The 23,255-nt window shown below is 57.3% G+C and overlaps 3 protein-coding genes across 6 annotated transcripts in view; 1 reads left to right on the forward strand and 2 right to left on the reverse strand.

Annotated features, from left to right (window-relative positions):
- Nucleotides 1–8,124, reverse strand: part of LOC125106094 (serine/arginine repetitive matrix protein 1-like) — a 46,674-nt gene extending 38,550 nt beyond the window's left edge. The window contains exons 1-2 of the mRNA XM_047739707.1: nucleotides 7,992–8,124; nucleotides 7,170–7,828 (exon numbers count right to left, since the gene is read on the reverse strand). Of these exons, the coding sequence (XP_047595663.1) occupies nucleotides 7,170–7,828; nucleotides 7,992–8,124 (792 nt within the window). The remainder of the gene's footprint in view (nucleotides 1–7,169; nucleotides 7,829–7,991) is intronic.
- HOMER3 (homer scaffold protein 3) lies at nucleotides 7,261–14,840 on the forward strand. Of its 3 annotated transcripts, none has more exons than XM_047696789.1 (10): nucleotides 7,261–7,451; nucleotides 9,148–9,279; nucleotides 9,360–9,516; nucleotides 9,758–9,889; nucleotides 11,030–11,137; nucleotides 11,943–12,064; nucleotides 12,552–12,708; nucleotides 13,038–13,145; nucleotides 13,241–13,327; nucleotides 14,355–14,840. In XM_047696789.1, the coding sequence occupies exons 2-10, from the start codon at nucleotides 9,266–9,268 to the stop codon at nucleotides 14,544–14,546; spliced, it is 1,077 nt and encodes a 358-aa protein (XP_047552745.1). In that variant the 5' UTR covers nucleotides 7,261–7,451; nucleotides 9,148–9,265; the 3' UTR covers nucleotides 14,547–14,840. The 3 variants fall into 3 exon arrangements, with proteins under 3 accessions (XP_047552745.1, XP_047552736.1, XP_047552754.1); XM_047696780.1 differs by having other exon boundaries at nucleotides 7,262–7,451; nucleotides 9,198–9,279; XM_047696798.1 differs by lacking the exon at nucleotides 7,261–7,451 and adding an exon at nucleotides 7,996–8,133 and having other exon boundaries at nucleotides 9,198–9,279.
- Nucleotides 14,841–15,459: 619 nt separating this feature from the next.
- On the reverse strand, nucleotides 15,460–22,997 carry DDX49 (DEAD-box helicase 49). Of its 2 annotated transcripts, none has more exons than XM_047696759.1 (13): nucleotides 22,833–22,997; nucleotides 21,434–21,557; nucleotides 20,385–20,470; nucleotides 20,175–20,296; nucleotides 19,667–19,854; nucleotides 19,406–19,546; nucleotides 18,406–18,481; nucleotides 18,059–18,135; nucleotides 17,782–17,879; nucleotides 17,021–17,095; nucleotides 16,213–16,301; nucleotides 16,060–16,131; nucleotides 15,460–15,971 (listed from the first exon to the last, which is right to left on the reverse strand). In XM_047696759.1, exons 1-13 carry the CDS (start codon nucleotides 22,945–22,947, stop codon nucleotides 15,783–15,785), a joined length of 1,452 nt encoding a protein of 483 aa, XP_047552715.1. In that variant the 5' UTR covers nucleotides 22,948–22,997; the 3' UTR covers nucleotides 15,460–15,782. The 2 variants fall into 2 exon arrangements, with proteins under 2 accessions (XP_047552715.1, XP_047552725.1); XM_047696769.1 differs by having other exon boundaries at nucleotides 15,829–15,971; nucleotides 16,213–16,318.
- Nucleotides 22,998–23,255: the final 258 nt, after the last annotated feature.

Genomic DNA, 23,255 nt, shown 5'->3' on the forward strand with positions numbered 1-23,255 from the left:
AAGGTGGGCAGATGGGGGGGGGTGGCAGGGTGAATGGGTGGGTGGTGAATGGGTGGGTGGGTGGTGAATGGGTGGGTGGGCAGTGAATGGGTGGGTGGGCAGGTGGACAAAGAGGTATGGGAGTGGAGAAGAGGCACTTGGCCTTGGGCCTGTACACCCTGTAAGCACCGCCCCCACCCACCTCCCAGCAACCCCAATGTAGAATGTCACAGTGGTGGCGCCCCACAGCACCACCTGCCTTGTGGCCCCTTCTCCCACCTGCCCCGACAGGGGGTTCTTGAAGGGCCAGCTCCTTCACTCATCTGACTCCTGAACACCTGACCTTGAACCTGCCTGATGTTGTCCAACACCACGGAGACCCAGGCTGGGCGCTATGACTGCCAGCTGGTGGAGAGCGCTGGCTGGTGTGCCCTGCAGGTTCCTTGGCCAGATGCACCCTGTCTTGGACGCAGGCCCCACTATGCAGTTTCTAGCTGGGCTCAGAAGTGCCCCCAGGAGACGGGTCAGCCTGCTGGGGAAATCCCTGGGAGTGGCCATTCTCCCAGGTCTGTAGTGCACGTTTGCCTTCATGTCCCTCACCCTCCTCACTTGGACCCTCATGGCAGTGGTGGTGGTAGTGGTGGGGTGTCATGTGCGCCCAGGCACCCCAGGCCCTTGTGGGAGGGGTGCCTGGGAAGGTCCCCGATTGCAGCCTGGACATAGGGTCTCCCCCGTGTATGTAGTTGGTGCCTGGTGTGTGATCTTTTCTCTTCCCCACAGTGGCCTCCCTCCCCCAGCCCAGGGGACAGCAGGCTCCTCTATGACCTCCTTTGGGGCCGCTCAGGGAAGCAGGTGCTTCCGTCCAGTCGGAGGCCTGGAATCTCCGCGATAAGTCCAGGGCCAGGATCAGGGCTAATGTGTGGGAGAGAAAGGAAGGCTGGACAAGGCAGAAAGAGGGTTGCTGAGATGGACTTCCTCCCTGAGGCCCTGGGAGGGATATAAACTCAGAGCCTGTGGACATCCCCAAAGAAATAATGGTAGTGCTCACAACAATGTCATTTGTTTGTCAAGCACAGCCCCAGGATACCTTCTGCATTGTGACAATGGAGGAGGAAAGTATTAAAATCAGCCCATCTGTCAAAAGCCTCCCATGGCTCTCCAGTGCTCAGAGTATAAAGCCCATACTCTTTGCTGGGGGACAATGGGGCCCCTTGTGACCCAACCTATGGGTCTGCCCACCCCTAGTCCTTCCCCACAACTGACCCTGTTCTGGCCACACCCACCTCCTTGATGCTGCTGCTCCAAAGAGCTGAGCACATTCCCACCCCAGGACCTTTGCACATACTGTTCCACTGAATCACAATCTCAGAGCAGCCTTCACTGACCGCCCATCTTTGCTTATTGCTTTGCCTGGTTTTCTTTCCTTGGTAAATTGCTGTCAGAATCATCCTACCTCGTGGTCCATTTGTCTTGCTCCACCAGGTAGCTGAAGCACCCTGAGGTCAGAGCCCTCTGCAGTGCTGACACATAGTAGGTGCTCAATAAACATGCATTAACGGGTTAACCCCCACCTTACAGAGAAGGAAGCCCCCTGAAAGGCCCCCACTGCATCCATGGAGACAGGCTGTCAGACCCCTGGAAGCTGAGCCTGGATTGTACCTAATCCACCCATGGGAAAGTGAATGCTCCCTTCTCCCTCCTAAATAAGTCTCCAAAAGCTGCAGACACCAGGGTCTGGTCTCTCAGACCTGGGTTTAAGGCCAAGCTTTTCCACTTAGCCAGCTTTTAATTTGGGAAATTGGCTTGAGCCTCCTGAGCCTCAGTTTCCTTTTCTATAAAAATGGAGTTGGGGGTGCCTGGGTGGCTCAGTTGGTTAAGTGTCTGTCTCTTATTTTGGCTCAGGTCGATCTCAGGGTCCTAAGATTGAGTCCTGCCTCAGGCGCTGCGCTGGGCGTGGAGCCCTATTAAGATTCTCCCTCGTGCTGGCCCTCTGCCCCTCCCCCATTCTCTCTCTCTTAAAAAGAAAGGAATTAAAGATAGGACCAAGGAGATTCCTCCTCCTCTAGGGTTCCTTTGCTCCTACCCATGCTGGGCAACAATAGGACCCCTGAGCTGGGACTCCAAGGAGCGCCCTCCTACCCCCTTACGCCCCATCTGCAGGGGTTGCGGCGGTGGAGGGAGTCTAAGAAGGCTTCCTGGAGGAGACCGGTGGTGTCAGAGCTGGCATTTCAGGCCATTGGTGGGGCTGAGTACAAAGGCTCGGTGGTGGGGCTAAGGGCAAGCATTCAGAGTTGGGCTTCAGCTGCTAGGACAATAGCAACAAGGAGCCAGATTCTCCCTCTGAAGTCTCCAGCAGAGCCGTGGAAGCTACCAGAGCAGGAAAGTGAGCAATGCATCCAGTTACGGGGATCCACGGAGCCGGTTTGGGGGCCACGCAGAGGGGCACATGCTGATTCTCGCCTGTGCCTCGGGACCAGGATTCGCCTCCCCTGGCAGACCGAGGGAGGAGGCTGCAGCATCTGAGTCACCCGGTTCCTGTAAGAACATTCGGCACCCAGCGGCCCCATGTGGGCTGTCACCAAGCGGGAACACGGCCCCCGGAGCCCCTCCGTGTTGCTTTCCCGACGGCTTCCCTCTCTCTGTTCCCACAGCTGTTCCTCAAGGCCACAGAAGGAGAGTAGGAGGAGAGGGCAGGCAGAGAGGAGGCCATGTAGGAATTTGGGAGCGTGGGGGGAAGGGAGCTTCCCTGGCTCAGGGTCCAGTGTGTCCTGGGGCTGCCTGGGCCTCAGGATCTGTCTCAGATGGGAAAATGGAGGCTCGAAGAGAGGGAGGGTCTGCCCAAATTCTGCACATGTACAGATAACCTGATTCTCTCTCAAGAGCTGCCCTGGAACTTGCGATGTAAATCTGATGATGTCCCTCCCTTTCTGTCTCCAAACTCTCCCATGGCTCCCCAGTACCCTTGGGACAAAACTCATACATTACACCACCACTTATCTCACAGAGATCTTACCTGTGACCTTCTTAGCCCTCAGTGATCCCTACTCTCTTCCCATTCACTCCTCTCTGGCTATCCTAGGCCCCCACTGTTCCCCCAACACACTCAGTCCATCCCACCTCAGGGCCTTTGCATATGCAGTGCCCTCTGCCCAGAGTACTCTTTGTGAATTGTTATCCCCATCTGGTCCCTCGGGAAAAGTGCAAAGAGAGGAGCTCACATGTTCAGTAACATTCATCAAACCGGTGGGAGTCGGGATTTGCACCCAGGCCCATCCAACTAGCCGCCCCAGCCTTCTCCCCACAGTGGTGTCACATTTAAAACAGGCCTCCAGAGCCACGCACCTTAGAGCTGGATGATTCTCATTCCCTCCAGATCTTGCAACCTCCAGCTGCGTACCAAAGACCCTGAGGCCTGGGGCCCAAACCACCCCCCCTGCTCAGGGAACTTCTGGGCCAACCTGACCCCTAAATTTCCCACTGTCCCTCCTGATGTGGCCGCAATTATCCCGCCCCACTTTCTGCCCTTCATGCAGAAGGATGGCGGAGCCTTCAAGGACGATACAGCCAAAAATAATCGGGCCCCGACCTACCTCCCAAAAGTGGGGCAGCCCCGCCCAGCCACCTGGCACCGCAGAGGTAATTAGTGCATGTGGCAAATGAGGGTAATTAGGTCTGTGGGAATCAAGCCACAGATCCAGGTTCGGAGTTCGGAGGGGGCTCAAGTGCTACTTACCCCCACCCCTCACCCAACCCTGCTCCTGGGAGCTTAAGTCCATAACCCAGTGTCAGATGTCGTCCCCTACCCCAACCCCTTCATGCCTTCCTGGGGGCTAGTTGTTTAATGAATTAACCTTGGCCTTGTGCAGAAGTTGAGTTGGATTTGAATTTAAGGTGGGGTCTCTTTCTAGTGATGAAGAATCATCAATATCAAGTCATCAAATTCACCTGTGCTAGGACCCCCATTCATCCACTCCATGCTGGGAGATATCAAGCCCAAGAGTGGCCTCAGCTCAGTCTTGAGAGGCCTTCGGGCCTCTAGTACCCTAGTACTAGGATCAGGGTTGGGTTGGAAGGAGGGAGGATGTTGGGGAAGGTCTAGAGGGAGACATAGGAGGGCTTCTCAGAGAAGAGGTCATTGGAGGTGGGACTTTGAGGGATGAATAGGAGCTTCTCAGGATGCTAAGGTCTGGTGACTGGCCTTATTGCCCATGTTCAGGGGAACATGGAGAAAGAGGAGGAGTGTGGCTAGAGGAGCACATAAGGGCCCCCTAGCTAAAGATTTAGAGGTTATCATGCCAAGTTGGACCCATTTCTGCCCTTGAAAACTCATGCCTAGTTGGGATCCTTCAACCCGTAAAAGAAAATCTGAAGAATTTGGCTCAGGATCAAAACCATATGTCCAGACAGCCTAGAATAAGTGTAATGTTACGACAACCAGCATTTATTAAGCTCTCAGGGTCATGCCCTTTTCACTCAAGGACTTGCTGGATCCTTAAAGGAAACTTCAGAAATGGGCACCATTTTTATGTCCATTTTATAGATGGGGTAACTAAAGCACAAAAAAGGAAAATGACTTCTTTAAGGTCACACTGCTAGTAAGAGGCAGGGCTGGAAGTCAGTCCCTGGGCATGTGATTCTGGAGACCACCAAGGACCAACACCAGGGATTAGAGATCCTCTTCTTCTTGAAGCATTTAAAGAGTTCCTGCTGCAAGCCAGCCTTGTTCTAGGTGCAGACCCATGGAAGAGGTGGACAGTAACCAAATCGTGTCATAAACGATCTAAGTGGCCACTGTCATCCACACCTGGGCATGTGGCTTTGAGAAGAGGTGACAAACTCCCTTTGATCTGGTGTGATAGGAACCCTCTAGGGAAGAGAGACAATTTAGCTCAGTCCACAGGTGGGTCAGCTTTAACTAGGCGGAGGCCAGAGTCTAACCCACAAGAGCCACTCTGCAAATGCAGCCTCCCTAGAGCCAGATAAACTGTTCAAGTCTCTGCTTGGTCCCTTCTGTGACAGGAAGTTCATTTTCTTATATCTTCTCTCAGGCCCAAAGGAAAGCTATCACTTCTTATCAGCCACCCTGGGGTGGTGGCCTCTGCCCAGTCTGTAAGGACAACCCCAGGCAGAAGAGGGCTCAGGCTGGGGTGGAGGTGGTAGCTTAGGGCACCCCCCTCCCTACCTATCTACCCAGAGGAAGATGAGGAGCTGCTTGTGTTACCAGGATTCTCCTGCCTCCTCCCTGTACCCCCAGCCCTGTAAGCATCAGCCCATTCTCCAGGTGAAAAAAGTGAGGTCCACACTGACAAACCACTCCCTCAATTTGTACTTGAGTAACACAACTTCAGGTCAGGGCTGCTCAAGGTGAGCCCCATCCTAACTCCTCCCGGAGGCCACTGAGTGGGGCCCAGGGAAAGATTTCAACTCCCCACTCTCCCTCATGTTGTTGCCTTCTGCCCACACAAGGAGTAAAGTCTGCCTGGGCCCCTCTCTTGGCTGCCCCCATGGAATGGCCACCTGGCCCTGGGTCTGCCGCTGGCCAGCACTCAGCACACCCTGAGTGGCTTCCAGAAGCCTAAGCCCTGTCGGCACCTTTCCCAGTTACTTTTTTTTTTTAATCATTTTTTTGGTAATAAGGAAAAGTCACTCTTTGCACAGAACAGACGGTATTTTCTTTGTTCCCCACAATGTTCAAAGCGTTTTGTGGCTTCAGGCCTGAAAGCCAAGCCAAAACCTTTCCTTGTGCAGATGCCTGGTGCAGTTGAAAGCGGTTGGGGAAACTGAGCCTGAGCCTCAGTTTCCCTAGCAGGGGTGAGCAGTTCCTCTCATACTGGGTAAGGCTGGGGCTCCAGGATGGGCTAGCCCTCCAAAGAGTGCCCAGACCTGTACGCAACGGAAGTGATCACAGATAATATAGATCAGGGATCCCAGAGAAAGTGATGGGGGCCCAGTGCAAAACACGGCGGGATCCCTTCCAAGCCCCAGAGAGTCAGAAAAGCTTCCAGGAGGAGAGGGGCCAGTGGAGCTGAGCCTGGAAGGACAAGTCAGAATATACACCTGCAGAAAAGGCTTTCCAGGTGGAGGGAAGAGCTTGGGCAAAGGTAACTCCATCTTGGCCCAGGCATAAGTCTCCAGAAACCACGTGACCTAGAATTCACCTAAAGGTATCTTGAAGATAGCTACCAGCCCAGATGTATGATTCTTGTCAGCGGGGGAAGTGGAAAGAAAAGAACAGGGAAAGGAGACAGGACAGAGAAGACGAAAAGCAAAATCTCTGAGATCATCAGAAAGTTCAAACATGAGGTTTGGGGGATCTGTGGGTCTTGGTTCGGGGGAACTGCAGCCCCTCTATCCATGACTCCGATGGCCCTGCATGACTTTGGAAGAGCCCAGAGAAAGGGCAGCCGCAGGATAGACAAGTGGGTCCCACAGGTAGACTCAGGTCTGGGGAAGATGATCCTGGCGGCTCATCTTGAGAAGGACCCCCTCTTGGCAACTGTACAAAAGGCTCCCTCTGATCAGAGATGACAAACCCAGCCTGAGGACCTTCAGGGGATTCACTCATTTGGTGGGAACGGGGTCCCAACTTTCCATCTGTCCTAGGTTCTTGGGGCCCTGCAACAGAGCAATGCTGATAATTCCACCATGGTTGGTATCCATTCCTTCCTGTCCTGGGAGACAAGGTGGGCAGAAGCCCCTCCCCAACCGGGGATCAGAGCTAGGTAGAAGTCAGGCAGGAAGGACTCTGATGGAACATCCCTGATCAAGCCTCAGGAAGCGCCTACTGTTTGCCTCTCTCAGCCTCTCTACCTCTCACCCAGCCTGTCTCTTTCATTTCCTAGTAACACCCACAGAGCACCTACTGTGTGCAGACACCGCCCTCTGTGCTGTAGAGGTGCCCTGTCCCAAATCTCTGTCGGGTGGAGAGGGATTCCCATGAAAAGCAGAAGGTGACGACCTCAGACAGCTAGAGAATGGGCAGCAGTGACCTGGAGGGTCAGGGCCACCCCTGACAGGACGATGAAGTCACGTTCTCCACCCGTCTGTGTCCAGTGTCTCTTTCTGATATCTCTGCTTCTGGGTCTGGTCTCTGTCCCCATCCTCACCCCCGTCCCTCTTCCCTGGGACTCCCTCCCAAGGCTGGTCCTATCCCGCCTTCCTCCCGGCTTCCGCCCCTCCCTCTCCCCCACCCCCGCCACCACGGAGGGCCGGCAGGGGGCGCTGCGGGGCGGCCTCGGCAGCCCGGGGAGGCGGGGCGGGCGGCGGCCGCGTCGGGACCGGCCGCGATGGGACCGGAGGCGGCGCGGGCGGCGGCGGAGGCGCAGACAAAGGCGCGGGCGGTGCGGCGGGAGGCGCGGAGGGCGCGGGCCCCGGAGCCAGCAAGCGAGCGGGGCGCCCGGCTGCGGGGAGTCGGCGGCGCGGGGCAGCACCCGACTCGCGCCCGGACACTCGCGGGGCGCCGAGCCCGCAGGGTGAGCCCGGCTGTCCGAGCCTGCGCCGGGGACGCGGGGGGCCAGAGGTTCCAGGACCATGGGGAGGGCGCGGCGGGTCCCCGAAGTTCCGGACAGGGAGGCTGGGGGCGGCTCGGGAGCCCCGAAATTCCGGGGCTTGAGAGGGCGCGGGGGCCTCGAAGTTCCGGAGTCGGGGTCGGAGAGGGCACAGGGCGAGGGGTTCCCAAAGTTCCGGACCGGGCGTTGGAAGAGGCTGCGGTGTCCCCGACGTTCCCGGCCTGGGGTAGGGAGGCGGCGCGAGGAGATCCCGAAATTCCGGACCCGGGGTTGGAGAGGTGGCAGGGAGTCCCCAAATTTAGGAGTCGGAGGTGGCGCGAGGGATCCCCGAAGTTCTGGACCTGGGGTTGGAGGAGGCGGAGAATGTGTCCCCGAAGTTCTGGGCCCGGAGTTGGGGGGCGTCGCGCGGATCTCGGAAGTTCCCGGGTCGAGGGTGGCACTTCCCGAAGTCGGGGCGCGTATTGGGCGCCCCGCTTCTGACGCGGATGGGAACTCCTTCCTTACTGAATATCAGGCCCCCCGGACTGGGGCGCATGGGGTGGGGCTTCGCCCCCACACGCAGTTGGGGATCCTGGGCACCGGGCGGGGTCGGGGCCTCCTCCGGGAGCCCCGCGGGCCGGCGGCGTCCGAGGCACATGACTAGTTGGTGAGTAACTTTCCCCAAAGCTGCAAGTCGCGGCAGGACCTTCAGGGCCGGAAGGGCCTGTGTTTCTGGGACCCCTGCACCCTGGAACCCTGCTTAGCTCCAGGACCTGCTCCCAACCCAGGCCAGAGCTGCCGCCCCTCCCCCACACAGGGACTCCGGTTTCAGACCCTGTGACGGGGCAGCAGCTGCCCAGGACAGGGTGGGGGGGCATCCCTCCTCTGACCTGAGGAGGCCGCTCCGCGGGGGGCCTCCCTTCCCCCACTTTGCCACCTCCCTTCCCCAGGTCCCTGCTGGTCCTCTACAGATGCCCCGGGTGCAGGTTTTGGGGGCACAGAGGCGAGGGTCAGGAATTCTCTAGGGCAGCCATTTTCTGGTTTTCTGTGGGGTTGTGACTAAAGGCACCAAGAGGAGCTGGGGGGCCCCCTCTCCCAATCCTTGATGCCACCCAGCCCAGCCCTATTGGTATTGAGTGGGTATGGGTGACCAGGAACTGGGCATCGAGATAAACTTGTTTGGCTACATCTTATCTTTTTAACTAGGCTGGGAGCTCCCTGGGGATTTGGACTCTGACTCCAAGGTGTGCTTTTGCCCTACAGTGGAAGTTGAGGGGTCCCCTTGTGGATTCTGGGGGTGGGGGACTAGTCTCCCAGTAGGCGCCTGGTCCTGCCCCACATTTGGATGGAGATCCCGGTTTGGGGAGTGATGAGTGAATGTGGCAGAAAATACCAAGCAGGAGTTCACCTTGGCCTTCTCTACCTACCCCAAGATTGAGGGGGTGTCACTGGGGGTTCGGTAAACAGCATGCTGAGAAGTTTATGCTGGGATATCAAGGGCCACCTGTCTCCTCTCAGAGAGCCATCTCCTGCTCGGCTATGTGGGGGCTTCCTCAATGGACAGGGACAGGGTCTTTTTGCTCTGAGTGATCTGCTGATGCCCTTACCTTTTTGACTGACGTTCTATGAATGGTGTACCTTGGCAGTGGGTCCTGAGGTTGGACCTGCTTGGTTTCCTTAGGCCTGTCCTGGAGAGACCCTCACAAGCCCCCTCTCCCCCCCGCCCCCCAGAGACTGAGCCCGCAGCTCCTGCCATCCCTCTGGCTGCTTCTTGGAGCCCACCCAGCCCAGCCTGACCAATGTCCACAGCCAGGTGAGCCCCCGCCTCCCCAGCTTGGCCCTGAGTCCCCTGAGTGCTGCCTAGCCCCTCTGAAAATGCTCTCCCCCATGCAGGGAGCAGCCCATCTTCAGCACACGGGCGCACGTGTTCCAGATTGACCCAGCCACCAAGCGGAACTGGATCCCTGCGGGCAAGCACGCACTCACTGTCTCCTACTTCTACGATGCCACCCGCAATGTCTACCGAATCATCAGCATTGGGGGTGCCAAGGTCCTGGCAGGGCCTGGGTGGGGTGGCAGGCTCCTGGAGTCTCAGACACAGGCCTGGGTCCGGTCATTGCCTTGCTGTGTGCCTGGGGGATTGGGGTTGGGAGGAGCCCAGAATCAGTCTCCCTCCTGCAATGGCTCACACCAAGGACCTCCCAGGAGCTAATATAAAATGACACCCTGGAGGTTTCATGTTCATTATTATCAGTCTCATCAACCTTGAATTTTGTGTCCCCCCCCCCCAGGCCATCATCAACAGCACTGTCACCCCCAACATGACCTTTACCAAAACCTCCCAGAAGTTCGGGCAGTGGGCAGACAGTCGCGCCAACACTGTTTATGGCCTTGGCTTTGCTTCTGAGCAGCATCTGACCCAGGTGGGCTTGCAGGGTTCCGTGGTGGGAGGGACAGGGCTGGGCCTGGGTCTTCTCCCAGGTACACTGGGGCCCCTGGGCAAGTGTTGCAGGATGGTCCTCCGAGTTAGACAACTCTTCCTGGTTCCCTGGATCATGTCTCAGCTCGGCGGGCCACCTACTCCAATTTTGGACACACCCTGACCTTCTCTGGGTGCCTGGGATGGGCTGGGAGTTCCCTCACACACCCTAGCACTCACTACCTTCATCATCGCCTCCCTCCACCCTCTGCTGTCTCCAGACTTTAATATTGTCTCATCCCATTTTTTCCCCAATGGATAGTGCTTTCTGATTCCTAATGAGATCGTGAGGATTCTCTTGCTTCTAGAAGCTTTCATTTTCCTTTCAAATTTAGGTCTTGAATTAATTTCTGTGGGTGGTATAAGGCAGGAGTATTTTTTTCCCACTGAGTATTCAGTTGCTGTTGGACTGTTTTTGGAAATGACTTCCTCCCTCCCCCCACCCGCCCCACCAGTGAATGGCACTGACCCCTTTGCCCCAGTCAAGTGACTGTTTTTCTTTAAAATTTTCTTTAAAATTTCTTTAAAAATTTTTCTTAAAAAATTATTCAATGAAAGAAATTTATTTTAAAATGAAAAACAGCGTATCCTACCCACCCTAATTGGAAAACTGGTAGCGTGGTAAAGGTAATACAGTAGGAGAACAGGGCGATTTACATTCTCCCTGGGCACAGGTGCCCTCTCAGAGGCTCTGAGCCCAAGACTTGCTTTTTCTTTGTTATAAAACGATATATTCACAAGTGTCCCAGGCACTAAAGAGAGCACCCACCTGAGGCTCTCCTTGCTGAAATAAGCCAGACTGAGAGGAAAAGGGGAGCCCTTTCTCAAGGTGGCTCCGTGTAATCCACTTCTGTGAACATCCCACCCACACCATGATACTCAGTCTGCTCGCTGGGACATTTTCCAAGCCTTCTTCCACTTCATGAGATGAGAGGATATGCGTGGCTCCTAAAGTCCCTTCCAGAATGACAGGGCTGGCGCTGGGTGGGGGTGACCAAGTGGGGCCCTGGGAGAGGGGCTGGGTTTTCTTTGATTGTTTGTTCTGCTTCTCTGCCCGCCCCCCCCCCCCCCCCGCCCGCCCCAGTTTGCTGAGAAGTTCCAGGAAGTAAAGGAAGCAGCGAGGCTGGCCAGGGAGAAATCTCAGGATGGGGGGGAGCTCACCAGTCCAGCCCTGGGGCTCGCTGCCCACCAGGTCAGTACTCCCTGTCCCATGCCTCCTAGTCACTCAGCTGCTACTGAGCGCCCGGGTGCTGTGCAGGTGCCGGAGACCAGTGCTCACAGATCGGGTCAAACTAGACCTACAGCAGGAGCCTTGGAGGGAAAGTGTCAGGAGCTCTACCTGGGGGTCTGGCTAGGCTTGGATCCCTGAAGGCCTGGAAACCAGCTTAGATGGCAGAGTAGAAACCTGGAGGTTAAAATAGCTAAGTAGCAGCAAGGTGGCAGAGTGAAAAACTGTCCTGGGAGCCTTCCCCCATTGATTTATTCAGCAGAAGTTACCACCTACTGTGTGCCAGGCCCAGGGCTGGGAAAGAGGGTTACAGAGATGAAAAATTCCTGGTCCAGGCAGTGAATTCAGTGTGGAAGAGAGCTTCCCGTCTGAATCTTAAACTCATGTTGAAATTTGGCCCCAGGGAAGGGTAGTGCCATGAGAGGATAGCACAGAGGTTTCACATCACTCCCCCGACCTTGGCAGATATTGAATATCTCAGTGGGTTTATTTAGACTAGCCTGCCTCAGATGTGCTCCTGGGGACTTGGTGAGAGCCCAGGCAGGCAAGGTGGGGGTACAGTTCCCGGAGCTCTGGCCCAGGGGTCATGGGGAGCCATAGAGGGTGGATGAGGAGAGGAAGGGCGTGTTCGCATCCTAGCGCTAGAAAGGACTCCTGTCTTCCGTCACAACCCCAGTAACATCAGCCCTGATCCCAACCATGACCTAATCAACCTGTCCTTTACCGAAGCCGGACCCCAGTGTGACCTCGCTTCTGCCCATATCCTTAGGTGCCCCCAAGTCCCCTCGTCAGCGCTAACGGCCCAGGCGATGAGAAACTGTTCCGTAGCCAGAGCGCGGACGTCCCTGGCCCCGCGGAGCGCGAGCGGCTCAAGAAGATGCTGTCGGAGGGGTGAGGCGGGTGAGGCGGGCATAGTGCGTGGCGGGACGGAAGGCGCGGAGAGGAGCTTCCTTGAAGCCGCGGGGGGTGGGGGCGCGACCGGCCGCGGGATCTGACTGTGTATCCAAGGCCCGGGGAGGGGAGGGGGCTGACTCGGGTCCTGCGGCTTCTGGAGCGGACCGCGCCCCTCGAACGCGCTCCTCCTTTGACCACGCCTTTTCGGGGCTGACCCTACCCCTACCTCGTCCGCCCCTGGGGACTAACCCTGCCTCAGCCACGCCTCCCCGACCCTCAGAACGTGGTTCTGAGCACGCCCAGATGGACTGACCCCCGCTCCCAACTAGACGGCGCTTCCCCGGGATGTCCCGACCTGTGGCCCCGCCCCCAGCACCGCCCCATCCCTCGCGCCGCCCCGCCCTGTCACCCCCTCCCCTAGCCCGCCCCTGCACGCTACGTGTGCGGCCTGTCCTCGCCCTCGCCAACCCTCGCGTCCCTGCAGCTCGGTGGGCGAGGTGCAGTGGGAGGCCGAGTTCTTCGCGCTGCAGGACAGCAACAACAAGTTGGCGGGCGCCCTGCGAGAAGCCAACGCCGCGGCCGCCCAGTGGAGGCAGCAGCTGGAGGCCCAGCGTGCGGAGGCCGAGAGGCTGCGGCAGCGGGTGAGGGGACCCCTTCGAGAGACTCCAGGTGGCCCAGGCAGCTGGGGAGCCCCTGCCTCCGCATGTCCTATCTGTCCTGGGTTCACTGCCTGGCTGTGTGATCTCTGCAGGTCCTTTTCCTGAGCCTCAGTTTCTTGTTCTGTATTATGGGTCTGAGAGAATGCCAACCTTTGTCAAACCCCATAAAGTCTTCCCTGGTTGGAGGTGGTACCCCCAATCAGAGGGGGCTGAGTGCCTCGTCTGGGGTGTGACTGAGCAAAGGACAGTTTCCCCAGGGGTCAGGAGAGTGCAGGCTGGGGTGTCAGGGCCTGACTTTCCTGTCCACACAGGTAGCTGAGCTGGAGGCCCAGGCAGCCACCGAGCAACCCTCAGCCAGCGAGAAGGAAGGGAGCCAGGCACTGGAGCAGCTGGAGGCATTAGTGCAGACAAAGGACCAGGTGAGCACTGAGTGCGTGTCCCTGGGCTTCATCTTCCCTGACCTCCTACAGGGGAGCCAGGACCCCCAGAATAGACCCTGGGAACTCTTCTCTAGGAGATCCAGACGCTGAAGAACCAGACCGGTGGACCACGTGAGGCCGTGGATGCCACCGAGCGGGAGGAGACGCAGCAGAAAGTGCAGGTGTGCGTTGCTATCACGGGACAGAGTGTCCCAGAATGCCCCCTCTGTGGGACAGATCTGGGGTCTTTCCTTCCTGATGGGTCCTGGGCAGCTGTATGCCTCTCTGAGCCTCAGTTTCTTCACCTGTAAGTGGGGTCAGGAAGAGATTTACCCAAGGTTGTGAAGGATTGGCAGGACCCTGCGTTGCAGCCAGTGTTTTGTGAAAGACAGTTACTAGTACAATGTTTCATTCTTTGACTAGGCAAGAAATTTTTAGAGTTTATTCATTTTTTTGACATAGAGTATGGCAGTGGGGGGAGGAGGGCAGAGGGGGTTGGGAGAAGCATGCTCCCTGCTGAGCAGGGAGCCCAACATGGGGCTTGATCCCAGGACCCTGAGATCATGACCCAAGCTGAAGGCACATGCTTAACCAATTGAGCTACCCAGCTTCAACAAGCAATTCTTGAGTCCCTGCTGAATTGCTGTGCTTGACCACATCAAGCCCTCAGGGTCAGGAGCCTGCATTTGAACCCAGGTCTGACTGGTCTGGCTTTCACTGAAGACTTTTTCTGAGAAATGTTCATGGGGAATGTCCCGAGTCCAGCAGGTGAAGATGTTAAAGGATCTGGGGACCCAGAAGAGAGAAGTTGGGGAAATGTTCCCTCTTGTCTTCTGGGCAGAGTGCTCAGCCTGTGCAAAAGGCCCTGAGGTGGGGAGAAACTCAACATGTTCAAGGAACCACAAGGAAGCCAGCAAGTCTGAGCTGGAATGAGCAAGGAGGGAGGGATGTGGATTTTGTTCCTAGCCTGGTGGGTCAAAGAAGGGTCTTGAGCAGAAGAGAGATGTGATCAGTTCTATGAGCTTTATATTGGCCAAGGGCTCAGGGAGTGTCTTGGGAGAAGCTGCAGGGAGGGTAAGAGACGGAGGGGGCATGGCATGGTCCAGAGTGGGGTCTGATGGGATAGCACTCAGATGCTGGATGCCCCAAGCAGGGCTGGTGACCCTAGACTTGTTGGGGCCCCAAATCTTGTCTACCCTCTCCCTGCAGGACCTGGAGACCCGCAATGCTGAGCTGGAACACCAGCTGCGGGCAACAGAGCGCAGCCTGGAGGAGGCGCGGGCCGAGCGGGAACGAGCACGGGCTGAGGTGGGCCGAGCCGCACAGCTGCTGGACGTCAGGCTGTTTGAGCTGAGCGAGCTTCGAGAGGGCCTTGCCCGCCTGGCTGAGGGCACCCCCTGAGCCTGGCTGCAGGGTCTGCGTGGGAGCCGTGGGAGCCGTGGGCCTGCGGGAGCTGGTTTCAGACGCATGATTCCCGCCTGGAGCACGAGGCGGGCCGCGGGCGGCACAGTGGGCCATTCACCCTGGCAGGGACCGGGGGGGCCCATCTCGGCCTGGGGAGGGCCTGGCCACAGTGCCCCAGCTGGCCCTAGCCACTCACAGCTCAGGGGCTGTTTAGGGGGCTTTTCATTGTGTAGAATTTCTAGAATCCCCAGGGCGTGCGCTGGCGCCCAGATTACATTTCTAAGAGCTGCAGTGCGTGTGTGTGTGTGTTGTGTGGACACCCGGGCATCTAACCGCCGTCCCTGCACCCTCTACCTGCTTCCTCTTGGAGGCACCTCAGCTGCTCTGTTGGGCTTAGCAATCCACTTGCCCGCGAGAAGAGTAAGTTTCAGAGTCTGAGGAGCACATCATGCCACAGAGCCAGGAGTCCAGCTCTGCCCAGCACAGCTGTCCCCACTCCCTTGGGCTCAAATCCTCTTGTCTGGACCAGTTTGCCTTTAGGTGTCCCCTGGTTAAGTACCCCTCCCTTTATTCTGGCTACAAACCCCAGATTCTGGTGGGCAGGTGGGGAAGCTTCTAGAACATGGTAGTGTTCACTACACACAGGTGTCATGTCACTGAACCTGACAGCCTCATTTGAAGAATGGTGTCCTTGCATTTTCTAGATGAGGAAACTGAGGCCCACAGGGGACTTCTCAAACCCAAGGTCACCTGGCCAGGATGGCCAGCACTGTAGTTGAAACCTTTGGCTTGGCCTGATGGGAATGGAGGACTGGAGTGGGGTGGGGGGTGACATGATGTTCTGGGGGCCTTGGGAAGCACCAGCAGCTGAACCCTCCTCCCCTGCCCCCACTCCCCCAGAATCCGATGGGAAAGTCAAGAGACCCATTTATTAGGTGACTCCTGCAGGCAATACACCTTTGCTCTGGGGCCCTGCAGCATCCACCCCCCAGGGTCACTGTGTGTGGAGCTGGGCCCAACCTCGTAGCCAGTGTTTCTTCCTCATCTGCAGGCAGGGGCTCCGAGAAGGGGCCAGCCAGGGGCTGCAAGGTGGAAAGCTGTGTGGAGCACAACATGGGTGTCCCTGGGTCCCACTGACAGGGACTGAGCAGGTCCAGGGGGAGGGGAGGTGCCCTCTGACCGTCAGTTCCAGGAAGGAATCCCAGGTGGGGCTGGTGGGGGCCACAGTGGTGCTCAGGACGGGCCCTGGCTGGGTGCCGGGGCCGAGCGCGCTCCAGGCGGGGCCCTGGGTGGACGCCCCCTGCGGCCAGCCCCCCTGGCCTTCTGCCGCTGGAGCACCTGCTCCACCTTGTCCTTGAAGCGCCGGTTCTTCTGCTTGATCTTGGCCAGCTCAGCCTTCCGCTTGGCCTCCAGGTCGGGATCCTGGCATGGGAGGACCCGCAGGTGACCGAGCTGCCAGTCTGCCTCCTGTAAGCCCTCCCTGCCATCCACCTGCCAGCTCGGCCCTCACCTTCCCCTCCAGGATCAGCTGCTTCCGCTTATTGATCTCTTTCTTTTCGTCAAAGTTGGCCGCCTCCAGTTTCTGGGGAGGGAAGGAGAGGCCGTCACGGGGGCCCTCATCTCCAAGGGGGCACCCGGGGGCCTCAGGACTTCTAACACTCACGATTTCACACTCCCTCCGCACCACGTTGACCTGCGTGAGGATTTGCAGCACACTGGCCTCCTCCACAGAGAACTCCTCCAGCTTCTTCTCTGCAGGGTCAGGGGTCCCATGGGGTGGGAGAGAGCAGACAAGGGAGAGTTTCTGGCTTGGGAGTGAGCTTCCCATGCAGTGGGGCATGCAAGACTGGCGTCATAGCAGATTAGGGTCAGGTAAGCAAGATCTGGGATCGCAGACCTGAAGATGACAGACTGTCCTTTTATTTGTCGATGTTAGCAACACTATGAACTTAACGGGAAATATTCTTTTTAAACACCGTCCTTTAGGGGCGCCTGGCTGGCTCCGTCAGAATAGTGTGCGACTCTTGATCTTGGGGTCATGAGTTTGAGCCTCACGTTGGGTGTAAGGATTACTCAAACACTGCCCTTTGCAGTCCAGAGGTTTCTGAATTTTAGGGCAGTCTGTGCAGTGATTATAGATTTTCCAGTGCTGGTTGGGCTGGGCTGCACATTAAAACACCCAAGGGGGTTGTTAAACACACCCAGACCCTGGCTCTGGGGGCTCTGACTCATCCACAGAGACCACCGATACATCCCAGGCTGAGAAACTGAAGTCCCTTCCCACCGGATGTGGCTTTTGGCGGCTGAGGGCCACTGGGGGAAGCCGGTTTTGATAACCGGGCTAAAAGCCGTCACTTGGGGTTGCACAGGGCGGGAAGTGCAGTCCAAGCTCTGCTCGGTGAGCAGCCCAGCAGGTGTCTCACCCAGATGCACCCGCCTCCCCCCGGCCCCTCTCCTGTCCCTCCACTCACTGATCTGCTCCTCGATGGCATGGACAAGGTGGATGTCGTACTGCGTCACCAGTGTGATGGCCTGTCCTTGCCGCCCTGCGAGGACATGCCACAGTTACCTGCTATGAGCTGGGGGCCAACAGAGACAGGCTGTGACCACCAGGCAGCTCTCTTGGTGGGAACGGAGTGAGGGCAGGTCCCTCGCAGAGGAGACACAGGGCCCCGGGAGGCGGCTCTCCTGCCAGGCCAGCCGTCCACAGGGGCTGGTGACATGGCTGATTTCCCTCCAGGGCATGGCTGTCGGGGAGTTGTGTCAGCGAGAAGCCTTGACATGCCTCAGTGCAGAGCTGCGCCCACTAGTCTCTCTGTCTCCCATGTCTGTGAGGGTGACGGTGTCTCCCTCAGCACTCACAGCTGGTGAGGCTCACGACCCTTGGAGCAGCACAAACACGCGTCATTCCTGCTACCTGTCCTCTGATGACGAGATGGACCTAGAGAGCTGATATGCCCTGCCCCAGGGCCACAGGACAGGGGAGAAGCACCAGGCCTTAGCTGGCCACCCCAGAAACCCTGTCTCTGCCCACTCCAGGTGTGAGAATCTCAAATGAAAACATTCCCTGCCTTTGCTTTCGAAAGGATGATTCCCCCAACTTTTGACCCTGCTTCTCACCTGCGGGCTCCACCCCCACATCTTCTCCCACCGGCTCCTAACTTGGGCTCCTCGAGGGGTGGGCAGGGCGGAGGGACATGGGTCCGAAGGCCACCCGGCCCTGTCCGCTTACCTGCCCGAGCTGTCCGGCCGACTCGGTGTATGTAGATCTTGGGGAGCCCGGGGGTGTTGTGGTTGATGACCACCTGCACTGTGGGAATGTCCAGGCCCCTGGAGGCAGAGGCCAATCAATGCTGCCATCCACATGCAGAAACCAAGGCAGGGACCCACCCCAGGTCACTCAGCCAGAAGTCGGGGCAGCCCCACCCCTCGCCAGGGTGAGCCCTCTGGTCCCTCTGTGGGGGTGCCACTGGCCAGCCCACAGGAGGGAGTACTGTGGGGCTGCTCACCGGGAGGCTACATCTGTGGCAATCAGGATCCTGTAGATGCTGGACTTGAATTTGGCCAGGGCAGCAAAGCGTTCTTTCTGTTGCGAGGTCAGGGAGAAGATTGGGAAGACTGGGGGTCAGGGTTAGCAAACATTTGAGCATTTACCGTGTGAGGCCTGGGAACATGGGAGTCCAGGCTTCCCACCCTCACGGGTGCCCCCATGGGGACAGACCAAGGTTAACGCATGGCAGGAAGTGTTTCAGGCAGAGGGAAGAGGCGTGGGCAAAGGCCCTGAGGCTAGGAGGAGCAGAGAGGCCAAGGCTAGGGATGGGGAGGGGTGTGTCTCTGGGGCAGCCTGACCCCACACCTGTTTCATCATGGAATGCAGAGCCACAGTGGGGAAGTTGAATTTCCGCAGCATCATGCACAGAATCTGGCAGGTCCTGCGGGGGGAAGGACACGCTGGCAGCCTCTCCAGAGCCCCGGTCAGGGGAAGGCACTCCCGCCCCGGCACACCCCAAGACAGCAAGTAGGGGGCCCTGCACAGCTGGTGAAGTAGAAGCAGGGGTGCAGGGTATCCTGCCTGGCGACCCTGGCCCAAGCCAATGAGAGTCAGCCCTAAACCCAGACTTTCCTCTTCTGGTAGCTGATAAATTCTTAGGGGACAGCAGCCACTCAGGAGGTCCCCTCCATGTGACGTAGGCTGCGTTTCCACTCCGGCTCATGCTACAGCTTCCTAAGGACCTCCCCAAGAGCTTCAAAGGATGCTGAAGGCCTCCGGGACTGTAGAGGAGGGCCTGGCTGTTGGAGCCGATGTGCTGGGCCTTAGCGACAGCGCAAGACACAGTAAAGAGCTGCTGCTTCGAGGCCTTCCTGGCTGCGGCAGGGCGTTTCTGGGGGACAGCCAGAGGCCCCTTCTGGTTAAGAGCGGGTCTTGGGGAGCCTGGGTGGTTGAGTCGGTTAAGTGTCTGTCTGCCTTCGGCTCAGGTCGTGGTAGCAGGGTCCTGGGATCAAGCCCCACATCAGGCTCCCTGCTCAGTGAGAAGCCTGCTTCTCCCTCTGCCTGCTGCCCTCCCAACCCCGGCTTGTATGCACGCACATGGGCTGAGTGCTCTGACAAATAAAGAAAAATCTTTAAAAAAATAAAATAAAATGGCGAGTCTGAGGAACCCCAAGTCCTGGCTCCCTCTTCAGGAGGCGTGACCTCAGCAAACTGATTGATCTGAGCTTCCCTGAATGAATCCTCTGAAATCTCTGGTCTCAGCAGAGGCCCCAGAGTGCCAACACTGGCCATGTGCCTCACACCTCAGGCCTCATAAAGGGCTACGGGAGGGGGTCTGAGGAGAAGACAGGCAGCTCGTGCTCACTTGCACGTGTTGGTAAAGATGATGATGGACCAGTCCTCGTGCTCGTCCTGAAAGTTCTGAATCAGATGGACCAGATAGGCATCCTTGACCTTCTCAGGCACCAACAGGTAGCGCTGGTCCAGCTGTTCCACTGTACGTACCCTGGGGATGGGGGGTTGGGGGGCCGGGCTCAGTTTCCCCTACTGCTGAAGGGAGCCAATGCCCTGCACCCGACCCCTTGCCTGCCCTGCCCTGCCCCTCAGGACCTGGCTGTGGACTCACGGGGCCTGAGCCTCCCAGAAGAAGGGCTGGTTGGTGGCTAGGCCCTGAAGCTCTCTGAGTGTGTCAGTCAGTGTGGCGCTGAAGAGGAGGGTCTGCCGGCGAGCGGGCACGGCCGCCAGGATGGCCTCCAGGTCCACAGTGAAGTCGGTGCAGCCCTGCTCCAATAGCCGGTCTGCCTCGTCCATTACCTGAGAACCAGTAGCCGGGGGTAGGGGATCTGGAGTGACAGCGCTGTCCAGGGCCCGATCATGTGCCCAGCCTGCTTCCCCCCCATGCCTCCTTCCCAGCCCTGGAGACAGGCCCTGGAGTGTTCTCCCTCTAGGTCTCAGACATCTGCTCCCTCAACCATCTCAGCGCCTCAGAGAGGCCCTGCCCCCGACCACCCTGGCTAGTCTGGGCTACCTCATGTTGCTTCTCTGCTGTCTTTGTCACCCCTCCTATGGCTCTACTGGATGGCCTATGGGACACATGTCCCAAATGGATGAATCCGGGCCCTGGGCTGACTCACCAGGAAACGGATCTTCTTTATGCTAAAAGTGTTGGAGCTACGTAGGTGGTCAGCCAGGCGCCCTGGTGTGGCGATGACCACGTGCGGTTTTCGGGAGAGCTCCAGGGCCTGGGCCACCATATCTGCAGGTGGAATACGAGAGGTGGGTCGGGGTGGGTGGCCTGAGGCTGCGGGGGTTCCCCACCTAGAGCCTCCCCGCACCCCCTGTACCCATGCCGCCGACAATGATGCAGTCTTTCAGGCCCAGAGGCTTCCCCAGCACCCGGAATTGCTCTGCAATCTGGTAGGCCAGCTCCCTGTGGGTGTGAAGGGATCAGGCTGGGTTAGATAGGGGTTCTGTGCCTGCCTCCCATTCCCATATCCAACCCTCAGACCTCCTGACTGTCCCTCTCCTGCTTACACACCCATCACAGCTCCCAGTTCCCTCTGGATAAAGGCTCTGATATGGAGCACTGGAGCCCCTCTGACCCAGACATCCCATGGCCCCTCTCCCACCAGTTCCACCCAACCTGGCCTCTCTTCCTCGGCAGTGGCCTCGACACCACAGTCACCAAAGCCCAAAACCTAAGCATCAGTCCCCTCTCCCCTGAGGCTGGTCAGTGTCCAAGTCCCTTCTTCCCTACTCCTCAGCCCCTGCTCTGCCCAGGCCTGCCCTTGGCTCATGTGCCCACTTCCTGTCCTCCTGTCTTGCCCTCTCCTGCCACATGCCCACAGAATTGGTTCTAATTCTCTTCCTGGCATTGTAGGCTTTTCTCAAGTTGGCTCTAACCTGCCCGGCCCCAAGTACCTATTCTGTTCCCTGCATTTCTCCCACCTCTGCTCAAATGCACTAGCAGCTTCCTCTGCCTGGCGTATCCTTCCCCAAACTTGTCCCTTTGAGAGATACTTGTCACCCTTTAAGGCATCTCTGGAATGACGTGTTCCTCGACTTCCCCTCCCCAGGCCACACTCTTACAACATACAGTGCCTACCTCTCCTACTGCTGTTAGAGAACTTACCATGTCAACTGCCATATTTATGCCCAAGAACAAGAAATGTGTCTCTGTCTCGGGCTACAAGACAACTGACAGCTTACCGTGAGACAAGACCTATGCTCAGCACTTCTCACGCACTATCCCAGTAAATTTGTGCCTCCCTTAAGAGGCAGGAATGATTTCCGTCCCCATTTTAAACATAGGGAAAGGGCACTCAGAGAGGTAAAGGTGCTTGCCCAAGAAAACACAGATGGTTAACTCACCCAGAAGGCCTGGGGGGCTCACCTGGTGGGTGTCAGGACGAGGCAGAAGATGCCATAGGGATCCTCAGACAGCTTCTGCAAGATGGGCAGGACAAATGCTGCTGTCTTGCCACTGCCTGTCTTGGCACAGCCCAAGCAGTCCCGACCTGGGCAAAGGGCAAAGAGGCATCAACACACAGCAGGTGCAGACAAGGTTCTAGTGGGCAGTTCACAATAGCTAATGTTTAATGAGCGGTTACCATGTGTCCAATGTGTCCTATGTCATTTGCGTTCTGGGCATATGGACAAATTCTAGGAGAGTGTGATCATTATTATCTCCATTGAACAGAAAGGGAAACAGAGTCTCAGAGATGTGCCCAGAACACACAGCCAGTGAGTAGCAGGCTAGAGTGGAACCCACATCCATCTGACCCAAGATGCCACTGCTATCTTTTTTTTTTTTTCAAGACTTTATTTATTCATTTGACAGAGAAAGAGAGCGAGTGTGTATGCGAGAGAGCACAAGCAGGTGGAGTGGCAGAGGGAGAGGAGGGAGAAACAGGCTCCCCGCTGAGCAGGGAGCCAGACACGGGGCTCGATCCCAGGACCCTGGAGTCATGACCTAAGCTGAAGGCAGGCGCTTAACCAACTGAGCTACCCAGGTGCCCCGCTACTACTCACTATCTCATTTGACTCCCTCACAGAGCATCCCAGCTTGGGAAAACCTGAAAACCTTCCCCCAATCTTATATCCTAGGCTGCCTATCAATTTCTCCATCTTTGTCTATTTAATAACTCAACTCTCAGCTTATTATATCCTAGGCTAGCTTTCTTTCTCTCTTTCTACAGAGAAGAGAGAGAGAAAACGCGGGGAAGGGAGAGAAGCGCGGGAGAGAGGGGAAGAGAGAGAATCCCAAGCAGACTCTACGTCCAGCATGGAGTCCAACGCCAGCCTTGATCTCCACCCTGAAATCATGACCTGAGTGGAAATCAAGAGTGGGACGCTCAATCAACTAAGCCACCCAGGTGCCCCTAACAGCATCTCTTTAACGTCAAACGGGGTTGGACTACCAGAGTGGGAAGTATTCACGGGACCAGAGTCCTGCATTTACTAGTAATCTCGACAACCTCAGTTTCCGTTTGTAAAATTAAGATGGTAGTGCAAACAACCAAAGTTTCTCAGTAGTGGCCATTAGTCATTCATCCCTGTGCTCTGAGGTCACAAGTTTCTGGGATTAAGTCACTTGTGTGCGGACACACAGGAAATCAACTGTGCGTTACAAACGCCAACACCGCCCAGTCTACCTCTGGGATCCAGGCTCGCCAATAACGCCCAAGCATATTCCCTCGCCTCGCAGAAGTGGCGTGGGCAAAGGCTGCGGAAGGAAAGGGAGCCGATAAGACGGGGTAGGCTTCCTGGGGAAGAGGCCGAGACACACTTACCCTCTAGGATGGCGGGGATGCAGCCGAGCTGTACAGGCGTAGGCTGTTTCAAACCCAGCTGCCGACATTGTTCCACAAGCCACGATGACAGTCCGAGCTCAGCGAAACCGGCCATCCCCCTCGCCAGCTTCGTGTGAGCACCCGTGTGAGCCGTGCTTTCCGGCGCGTATCGATGACGTCACGAACCGCTCCCATTTACTGGATCGCTAGCTGCGTGGTCCCACCCACCTCTAGCTCACTCGACCATTCCCAGCCTCGACCACAAGCTTACCGTGTTTTCCCTATTTCCATTGGCTCGCGCGATAAAATCAAACTACAATTCCCGAATGCCCTGCGAGTCGTCCTTGCGACTCCGGTCCTTTAACTCCCTTCGGTTCATCATCAGGTAGAAACGAGTAAACTACAATTCCCAGCGCGCCTTGC

The sequence above is a fragment of the Lutra lutra genome, chromosome 1, assembly GCF_902655055.1.
Source record: "Lutra lutra chromosome 1, mLutLut1.2, whole genome shotgun sequence".
NCBI classification, from domain to species: Eukaryota; Metazoa; Chordata; class Mammalia; order Carnivora; family Mustelidae; genus Lutra; species Lutra lutra.